This window comes from Oryzias melastigma, linkage group LG16, assembly GCF_002922805.2.
Source record: "Oryzias melastigma strain HK-1 linkage group LG16, ASM292280v2, whole genome shotgun sequence".
Lineage (NCBI taxonomy): Eukaryota > Metazoa > Chordata > Actinopteri > Beloniformes > Adrianichthyidae > Oryzias > Oryzias melastigma.
In genome coordinates, this window is record NC_050527.1 from 8,930,406 (window position 1) to 8,940,523 (window position 10,118).

General features: G+C 38.4%; 2 protein-coding genes across 3 annotated transcripts; one reads left to right on the forward strand and one right to left on the reverse strand.

Moving 5' to 3' along the window:
• The first annotated feature begins 287 nt into the window (after positions 1-287).
• On the forward strand, positions 288-3,480 carry rbm12ba (RNA binding motif protein 12Ba). The gene is made up of 2 exons (XM_024266990.2): positions 288-554; positions 670-3,480. Exon 2 carries the CDS (start codon positions 702-704, stop codon positions 2,340-2,342), a length of 1,641 nt encoding a protein of 546 aa, XP_024122758.1. The 5' UTR covers positions 288-554; positions 670-701; the 3' UTR covers positions 2,343-3,480.
• Positions 3,024-9,867, reverse strand: si:ch211-197h24.6. 2 transcript variants are annotated; one of them, XM_024266991.2, is made up of 12 exons: positions 9,757-9,867; positions 8,979-9,259; positions 7,092-7,122; positions 6,309-6,386; positions 6,089-6,228; positions 5,884-6,009; positions 5,589-5,634; positions 5,416-5,481; positions 3,975-4,345; positions 3,799-3,903; positions 3,543-3,636; positions 3,024-3,309 (listed from the first exon to the last, which is right to left on the reverse strand). In XM_024266991.2, exons 2-12 carry the CDS (start codon positions 9,234-9,236, stop codon positions 3,266-3,268), a joined length of 1,359 nt encoding a protein of 452 aa, XP_024122759.1. In that variant the 5' UTR covers positions 9,237-9,259; positions 9,757-9,867; the 3' UTR covers positions 3,024-3,265. The 2 variants fall into 2 exon arrangements, with proteins under 2 accessions (XP_024122759.1, XP_024122760.1); XM_024266992.2 differs by having other exon boundaries at positions 3,059-3,309; positions 8,979-9,256; positions 9,757-9,858.
• Between the last annotated feature and the right edge of the window lie 251 nt (positions 9,868-10,118).

Consider the following 10,118-nt stretch of genomic DNA (forward strand, 5'->3'; position numbering starts at 1 on the left):
TAGTGCTTATAACATAAACTATATTTTTATTTGTTCTTATTAAATCTTAATTTTGAATTGATTTGGACCTTTGTCTTTATGTTAATTACTTTACTATCAAATATTTTTTTCTAGTTGAAAATTATAAATTTCTATAATCTCACTAAGGAAAAGTATGTATAGTTTTTAAGAATTTAGTGCACAATTGGAACTGTTTCAGTCTTTTTAGATTTAATGTGTTTAGTTTTACAGTTTTTATTGGTTTCGATTCATCTGCCTTTCTTCCTCCCATCGTTGATTTTATATTGTTACATACATCTGACAGTAGGGGGCAGGAGCGCGCTAAACGATTCCAACACTACCGGAAAAAGCTAGAAGAGGAAGATAAATGAATATAAAAGGAGGGAACCGAGCGTCTCACGTTTTGTTCTAAAGTATGGCTGCGGGGTGGTTGTTAAACTTTACTTTATTTTAAAGAAAGGAATAGACCGTTTTATTTCTCCAAAGCAGCCATGAACACGTGGTGAAGGATTTCTGCTGCACCAGCTTCCACAAAACCACTTTTAACATTTCAGGTGAGTAGCTTTCCACATGGCTGTAGTTTTTTCCACCCCTTCACGTGACCTCTTTGTTTCCACTTGCCCTAAAATCTCAAACCTAATGTTTTTTTTCCTCTCTCTTTTTTTATAGGTTTCAGAACCAACCTAACCCACATTTTAAAAATGTCTATAATCATGCGAATGCAAGGGCTGGATGTAAAAGCAGGAGCTGAAGATATAAGGGAATTCTTCAAAGATCTCTACATACCAAATGGAGGAGTTTACATTTTAGGAGGGCAACTTAAGGAAGCTTTTATTGCCTTCGGCACAGAAAGACATGCTCAGCTTGCCATGCGGAGGTCTGGACAACCTCTCAAGAGGTCTACTGTCAATCTGTACATTAGCAGCATGGAAGAACTGGAGCATAGACTCAAGCTACTTCTGAAGGAGAAGACTAAACCGCTGACTATCAAGGGATCCCAGCCACATCCCCCTGCAGATTCAGAGAATGGAACACCCCTGCATGACCATGTGGCACAGCCTGGTGCTGCTTCTTCGCAGCTTGCTGAACTTGATGATCCGGATCCTCCAATGATTAATTCTAACAGTCAATCTAATCAAACTGCACAACCTCTAGACTCCAGCACAGCTTTTATTTTGGGAGTTTGTACCGTCCTTCATGGCATCCAGGCATCACATACTACAGCCCCAAACATAGACTTTTCTCAAGGTGAAAGGAAAGATGTTTTTTCTGTGGTGAGGAGAAAACCAGATACAAGCTCAAAGCCGGGATACGTCAGGCTTTTTGGTTTGCCAGCTTCAACGACTAAAGAAGAAATCTGCATTTTTTTCAAAGGATTGACTGTGGAGGAAGTCATAACGAACGTGAAGCTTGGATGTAAAGTGGGCTGCCTGGTGAAGTTTGCACAAAAGCAAGACGCATCGGATGCTCTGTGCTTCAACCAGCGTCCACTAGGATCTCACTGTGTGGAAGTACGTGCAGCAGATGAGAAATTGTGGGCCGCTTTTCTGCAAGAGTGTGAAAATGCTTGCAATGTGGAACCTCAGCAACATTTTTCAAGTCTGAGCAGCCATTTTCTTAAAAAGGAAACTACTGATCTCTGCTCTTTTGAAAAGCCAAGATCTAATTCAGGGTCAGAAAATGTTTTGTCTTTACCAAAGGAGCATATTGTGATGGTCAGTAATCTTCCAAAGACTATAACCAAGACTGAACTGAAGAACTTTTTCTCTTGTCCAAATCTTCCACATAAAAATGTTCTACATTTACTTGACCGGAGTCGCAACATAACTGACACTGCTTTCTTTATTTTTGATAGTTTTAAAGACTTTGAATATGCCATAAATCTTTCTGGCTGTCATTTTGGCTCGAGGACAATAAAGGTCTCAACAATCACCAGAAAAATGATGACAGAAATGATGGCTGAGACCAACCCTAAGAATAAAAGACCTGCTCCGATAGAAAAGAGACCCAACAAGAGGAAGTTCTGGCCAGATGAGGGAGAGGTGTCGAAAGTCCACCAGAGCCAAGCAGCCCGGCTTTGCTTGTTTGTGAGAAACATGCCTGCAGGTGTACAGAAAAGTCAAATCAAGGCCTTCTTCAGCAAACATAACTTTGAGGTGAAGGATATCAGACTGGTGTGTGGCGAGGATGGTAAAAGCATCGGAGAAGCTGTTCTGAAGCTTGAATCAGAAAAGATTGCCATGCTCGCCCAGCAGCTCAATGGAGAGGATTTTCTGGGAGAAAAGTTGCTCCTTACTTGCATAAGCGTAAAGCAAATGGAGGACATTGTGCCGAAAATCTGAGAGTCCAAAATATTCAAGATCTTAGCTAAATCTTGTGTAGATAAACGTATTTGGTTGAGTTATTTTCATTAGTTTTCAGGGCTGCACGGTGGCGCAGTGGTTAGCGCTTTTGCCACACAGCAAGAAGGCCCCGGTTCAATTCCCGGCTGGGGGATTTGAAACCGAAACACCAACTGGGGAACTTTCTGTGTGGAGTTTGCATGTTCTCCCCAGGGACTCCGGCTTCCTCCCACCGTCCAAAAACATGCTTCATATGTTTATTGGTGACTAGATATAAATGTGAGAGTGAATAGCTGTGTGATTGAGGCCCTGCGATTCACTGGCGACCTCTCCAGGGTGAACCCCGCCTTCGCCCATCAGTAGCCGGGATAGACTCCGGCACCCCCGCAACCCCACAAGGGACAAAGCAGCCAAGAAAATGAATGAATGAATTTTCATTAGTGATCATTTACTCTTGTTGATTTTCAGAATCATTTCAAATAGTTTTAATTAGTGTGGTTGTACAATTTCATTTTGGACTGTTGGAACAAGGACTGTTAAACAAGCCAAATCTGACCAATTAAAAAAAAAGTGGAAATGCTTAATGTAAACATAACCTACAAGAAGAGAAAGTGTTCTGTAAGTCCTACTTCTTGTTTACCACTTGTGTTCTGTTGCTTTTTGTAATAAAAGCCTTAAAAGTTTAAAGGTGTTTTCAAATTTTATTAGGTAAAACAATTGCCAAATAATCAAAAGATCAACTCAAAGTCACATCAGCAATAAGTTGCCTCTAAAAATAATCTTATTTTTCCTCCCAGATAGAAAGAAATGGTAAAAAGCAACAAAAAGAGCCCAACAAAATGTATATAAAAAAAACAAATAATCCAAAAAGTATTCAATTGTGGGTTGAAGTGACAGGAAGAAACCAGGAAGCCATCTTTTGCTCATTTGTAGTACCTTGGAGGACCATCAGAATACCTGGATGGACCTGAAACAAGACAGAAATGTGAAATTACACAACTTCAAATGCATTTTCACTCTTGAAACTTTGCCAAAGTTGAACAATATTCCTGTAAATACTTTAATTTTCTCTACCAGTTTCTGTATTTGCTATGTTATACATTTCTTATGTGGAACAAATAAATCTCTATGCAAGCCAGATGTAAACCAATCAAGCTTTATTTTATTTATTTTTTTACTAGTATCTTTGGGTTCTTGTACCTGAGAGATTTGAGTATCGATCACTAGTGCTCTGTGATCTGGAGGGAGTGGAGAAGCTTGAGGAGCTCATGGGCAAACTGCTCGGAGGCGGACCCTAAAAGAAAATAAAATTCTAAAATTAGGTTTTTCCCAACACTGAAAGATTTTATGTTTTTTTTTTAACCTCATAAGGTAAAAGTATGTAAAAATAAAACATTGATTATAGAATATTTCAATGCAGCTAAATAAAAATGTAGAAAGGAGTAAAGTTATGTACCGATGATATGCTCCTCAGCCGGTACTCCATCAAAACGTCAGTTAATTTCTGGGTCACCTTCAACACTAACTGAGCATCGCTCTCATTCTGTATCCGGAACGTATCCTAAAAACATTTTGCAAAATTAGTTTTTAGTTTGATCTAAGAAGGAGCAAAACATAAATGAAAACACCCACCAGGTATGTGAGCAGAGTAGTGGAAAGCGTACTACTTTGTGAAGGCATTCCCATTCCTCCAGATCTCTCAGGTGGCCTGTTCATATAGTTTCCACCCATCTGCCTGCCCTGGAACTCCGGAAACATTTTGTTGGAGCTATTGTTCGGTGGTCCACTCCTGAAGCTTTCAGTTCCACCAGGGCTAAAACCATTTCCACCCACAGATGGTGGATGTCCAATTGATCCGCAATCCATGCCAAGGCCAGAATAATCTTCATTTGATTGGTAGTTTTCATATTCAGCATTCCCATATTCATTGTCTTGGTAGTCCGTGAAAGGACCACCATGACCAGAAAACTCTCCAGAAAACATGGGGTCCGAAAAATTTGGACCTGGAAAATGAGTCATCAAGTTAAAGCAGCAGTATAAGGTATATCAATATGTATGTTAATGTACAATAATCACCATTAATGTCATCAATGTTGGCAAATTTTAACTAATTTATTTCACCCCAACTCTTTAACAAGTTTTAAAGAATATGACAAATGGCTTCAGATGAGAAATTAAGATGACAAATTGACAGCAAACCCTTAAAAAAAAACTATACCCAGATTTGGACTTGGACTAATTTTGTCTTCGGAAACTGGAATTGTCATTTTAGCATATCTATTTATCACAACATCTATTTAGAACTCATCAATTCTGCAAGTTGTCCTACTTAAACATCTGCATTGTTCAGAGGTACACTTCAACTGTGAGAGAAAAAAAGAATCTAGGAAATCACATTGAATGATTTTAAAGAATGTCTTTATATAGTGGTGGAGAAAATAAGTATCTAGCTTCTACAAACCAGCAGGAGTTCTGTCCTCACAGACATGTTACTACTTCTTCAAGAAGTTCTTCTTTCCACTGGTTACCTGTTTTGTCACTGGTTTGAACTGGTTATCTGTATACAAGACACCTGTCCACGATCTTGGACTGCAAATTCTCCACTATGACCAAGATCAAGGAGCTGTTGAAGGTCACCAGGGACAAGATTGTTCCCCTGAACATACTGAGAGTGAATTATTAGAAAATGAAAGACACAAGATCACTGACAAAACATCGCAGCTCTTGAGAAGATCTGCATGGAAGAATGGACCAGAATATTAGCTACAGTGCAAAACTGGTGAAAACCTACTGGAAATTTTGATATTGTGTTATTGGGAACCAGAGATGGATAAAATATGTACTGAGGTGAACTGAACTACTAATGACCCATTTTTTTGCATCATCATGCAAATAAATTATTTTAAAATGAGATTTATTTATTTTTTTACTGCCCATCACAGTTGAAGTGGATTTATGATGAACAATGCAGACTTCTCTTATTTTTTTTTTACGTTGGAGATAATCAGTGACTGAAATACTTTTTTTGCCCTGCTGCGATTAATTAATTGGTGCACTCATTTTAGAGACTCACCAAAGGGGGGGCCCATTGGTCCCATCCCTGGATCTACTGGGGGCCCGGCTCTTGGAAGAGCAGAACCTGGAAAAATGTCAAACATCTTCATTTTCATTGGCAATTAAAAAGGAACTTTAATGGCAAAGACTAAAAACAAAATTAAGTGCATTGACCTGAAGTTTGTAACTTACGCATTCCTTTGAAAGCGTGGACTTTAAAGGGCTCCCTCAAGATTACCTGAAGTCCAGTAACAAAGTAACAAAAGTAAGTTTACAGCATAATATAGGAGTAAACATGAGGCTAAAAAACAACGAAGTCTTTCAGTAAGTAGTTACTTATTCTCACATGGCTTAAATTCTTAAACTTAAATGCTTTTGGTAGCTTTTATTAAATAATAAAAATAATAAAATACGGCAAACTAATCAGACAAAAAAAATTCCCATCAGCCGAGTACGAGCAACAGGGCAGTAATGGAGAGTCACCCACCTTGATTTGTCCTCTTCCTTCCGTCTTCTCCACCTCAGCAACAATGGCTTTAACATTCTTCTTGACTACATTGTCCTTGATTACATCCTCCTCTTCACATGTTACCTTGTCGGGGTGGGCTTTTTTCTGCATGCAGACACAAACATATTGTATAACAAGATAAAAAAGCAACTTCATTGCAGATCTGAAAAGCACATTTCCTCACCAAGTATCTGAAGCAATGCTTCCATCCTTTCACATGATCGATCATGTCATGCTGCAAACGACACAGTGCGCACAGTTTGCACTGGTAGTGGGGCTGGACAGACCTGGTGGGGCTGCGGAACTCCCACACATATTGAAGACCTGTAGACATAGAAACATTACTCCCCGGCTTAGGACAGCAAAGTGGAGATTTGTGAGAGAAAATTGCTCCTTTGGCTTACCAACAATGGAATCTGTAATCCCGGTCAATATTTTGCTGAGAGAGGGCACGGTATGGATTGTGCCCCCTTTTGTGTAGACTAGAAAAAACACAACTGTGATCAGCACAAAAAAAACAACAACTTTACAGTGGGTCAAGATTGTTCAAGTTGAGATCCAGCAAAGTTAAAAAGCTGGAGATAAACGGCACAAGACTCTTTTACAACCCACAGGACCTAAAGAATTATGGGATTTTTTGTTTTCTCCATCATAACAAAGATTAGATGTCTTGATGTATAATTTTTTTGAACTTTTTTGAGGAAGAGCACTCATTTTTAAGTCCAAAAATGGGCCACAAAAAAGCAGCCCCTTTAATGCACTGCCGATCAATGCATCCAGCCACAGAATAAGCCATTCTATGGGGCACTAATACAGCATTCAGTGCACAAAAAAAAGGAAAATAAAAGCAAGTGCAGCCAATGAAACACTGGCAAAGGATTAGAAAGTCAGGCGGAGTACAACCTGACACACACTTTAAAGTTACAACAAAAATTCAGCACAAAGTGCTTTTTGCAAGACTTGTTTTCATGTCAAACTTGTACCAACCGACATGAAAAGAATCCTGCAAACATATTTTAAGTCTTTAAAGACCAAAATTTATGGGTCGGCACCTCAGTAGCCCCCTAATTTCTGAGGGGACTTTGCAGCGGCAAACATGTCACTGCAGACTGCGAGAAGTTAGCAAGTCAAGACCTCGAGCTTCAACTCTCAGCACTGGAAGAGGCACCGGATGGAAAAGGACTTACCTATGTCAGCAGAATGCTGCGGCTGCTTTTTCTGTCAGCAGACGGGGGATAAACCCACAAGGAGGAGAGAGACATACATGAATTAGTGACGGGATGACACCTGGCAGAGGACTGAACTCCTCCATCCATGTCCTCTACACCCAGCATGCCACAGAGCCGTTAGCTCCTCATCCTTCATGACCCCCTGCCTTAAGCAGTGACGGCCATAAAGAGTGAGTTTTCTAGGGCTGCAACCGCGCCATCTTGATACGGGTCTGGGTTCCTATCAAAGCAATAATAGCTACAGAGAAAAGTGAAAAAATATATACACATTTGTGTACTTTGTCGACATTAAAGAGCACTCAGGTCAAGACCTGAATGCTCCCAGACTGCCGAAACCAGAATGATGCTTATGGGAGGTAGAAATAAATACATTAGGCAAGAAAAAAAAAAAACTTAGATGCATCAAAAATGTTCGGAAACACCCCTCTTTAGTAGAGAAGGATGCAAGATACATCTGGATCCAAGGGATTTGGAGCAGGGAGCTCTCCACAGAACATCATAACATGACTCGTTTTTTTTCCCTCAGGTTGCATTTATGCCACAGTCAAGAACACTGAAGTGCAGCAGCAACCTGCATACGAGTCTGTCATGTTGTCATTCCTCTCTTATAATTCTGGACTCTAGAGTCCAGTGTTTCAAATTTAAGAGTTTGGTTCATAATTATAATAAAAAGGTTTGTTTTGCTCATGCCAAGCTGTCCCAGCCAGTCCATGAACAGCCGTCATAGACCGTCAACGAGACACTAGGAGAACTACTACTCTAAAAACTACCAGCAGAAGTCTACTCCATTAAATGAAAAAGCATCACATGGACTAAACTTAGTAAATAGGCATTTAACATCCAATGGATTAACTCATTTAGGTTTTTAAGCTCTAATCAAAGTGTTCTTAACTTTTTTTTGCCCCACTGCACCCTAATCAGTACAAGGCAGTTTTATTGAGTATTTAAAGAGAAACCCATGTTGTATTTAAACAACAATCTAAGGAAAAAAAATTAAAATATTAACACTAAAAAGAAAAAAAAAAGTGTTTCACTGAAAAACAAGGGGAAAATGTATCTGTACAGTTACTTAAACTACTTTAGCGGTGTAAAATTGTTGTACAGGGGTATATTAACAACTATCTGGGATAAAGATGTAATAATTAAAAGACTTTAACACAATTGTTGTAAAATAAAGATTGCTGCAACTGAACAACACTGACTAAATGATCAAGATGGCATCACTGGTTGCAGTGTGTCATGGTTTCCATCTAGAAAATGAGAGATGTTTTGAGTGGAGTTGTTAAAAAAAATTATATTTTGTTGGATAAAATAAATCACCTAAGGTAAAAGCTATGATGAGTGTGGTACTTAAGGAGCTTAACTACTTCAATGCTGAACAAGTAGTCTTGCATTTTGTTTGTATAGCTCTAACAAAAAAGGTATACAAAAGCTTTTTTTTAAATAAGCTCAATCCTCCTCTTAAAAAATAATTAAAAAAAGATTAAAATGGATAATCTACTAACACAGATCTAATCAGAGTTGTCTTTGAAATTTTGAAGCAATCACTTCATAAAAATAAATAATATGGTGTCAAATTGGGTTAACTAAAGAAACGTGATTTATAATTTTTCACATCATTGTTCCCAGATGTGAAAACATGTGACTTTATGGAAACATAATTAAAAAAATATTTAAAAAAACAAAACCTTGCTGATCTGGCTTATCTAACACAAGTGAAGCGTTCAAAAAATAAACATTTAAACTAAAAGATTGACGCATCTTTCGGAAGACATCAGCAAGGGTTCTTTCTTTGTAAGAAACTGTAGATGTGCTGGTCCAAAACCTGCACTGGAAGATTACTACCTTTGATTTCTTCTTTGATTTTGATTTTGGACGATTTTGAGGTGGAATTCCTTCAGGCTGAGCCTCCACGTTTCCAGGCTGAGCCTCCATGTTTCCAGGCTGAACCTCCATGTTTCCAGGCTGAACCTCCATGTTTCCAGGCTGAGCCTCCATGTTTCCAGGCTGAGCATCCACGTTTTCAGGCTGAACATCCACGTTTCCAGGCTGAGCATCCATGTTTCCAGGGAGAGCCCCTACGTTTCCAGGCTGAGCCTCCATGTCTCCAAGCTTTTCCCTCTCTTCTAGTGAACAACAGTGAATATTTAATGGTTGGCACAGCTAAGACAACCCCTCTAGCCCCCAATAAAGAAATAAAACAAACATATAAATAAAAATCAAGCTTAATTTCTTGCACAGCCCTACACATTCACGTTCTGAATTATTTCATTATGATAACCCAGAAATGGAATGAATGGACCCCCCTTTAAAAAAATAAATCCATTTCAATTTGTATTTAAACGTAAAAATTACAAGATGGCTTAATGAAACTTTGATCTATCCGAAGTTACTGCTTAAATCCAGAATTAAAACCGATTTAGTGGGTATCTCCGCGGATTATTTTACGTAAACATTACAATTATCTTCAAGTGTTTTACACGGTAGTAGGCCCAGTCCAGTCTACCCATAAGAAAACATGCTTAAATTTGTCTAAAATATATATACTAAGAGCAAGTGGAATCCACAGTTTATTCACACTGTTGCTACATAGCCATGGTAGAAATTTTTCAATCAATCATACCTGAAAAACCAATCCAATCAGCAGTTTCTCAAATAAGTAGCATATGATGCTAATCGCGGTCGCACAGACCAGTAATGGTTCTTTAATGGAGAAGATAGTAACTAGATGAGAATGCCGTTTTAAAAGATACACATTTTTATTATAAATTGCCTTTTTAACTTAACAATTTGGCTAACAGACGAATTACAAGACAATTTAAAATTAAAATGTCATTTTATTTTTTATCACTACTCTTTAAAAATTGGATAATATATGTATTGTGTTTTTGTACAGGCTATTTGTCCGGACAACTATAAGGGACGTTTGATATTGTACCAGGGCTAACCGTTACACCGGATATAATAAATAAGTCGTTTTTTTAA

What these genes read in the sequence shown, in the direction of transcription:
- si:ch211-197h24.6 (XM_024266991.2), bottom strand. Translation starts at nt 9,236, where the DNA reads ATGGAGGCTCAGCCTGGAAACGTAGGGGCTCTCCCTGGAAACATGGAT. An exon ending in CCACGCTTTCAAAGGAATGC is followed by an intron (nt 5,482 to 5,588) that starts GTAAGTTACAAA and finishes ACATTTTTCCAG; the next exon opens with GTTCTGCTCTTCCAAGAGCC. An exon ending in TCGATACTCAAATCTCTCAG is followed by an intron (nt 3,310 to 3,542) that starts GTACAAGAACCC and finishes GTCTTGTTTCAG; the next exon opens with GTCCATCCAGGTATTCTGAT.
- rbm12ba (XM_024266990.2), top strand. Translation starts at nt 702, where the DNA reads ATGTCTATAATCATGCGAATGCAAGGGCTGGATGTAAAAGCAGGAGCT.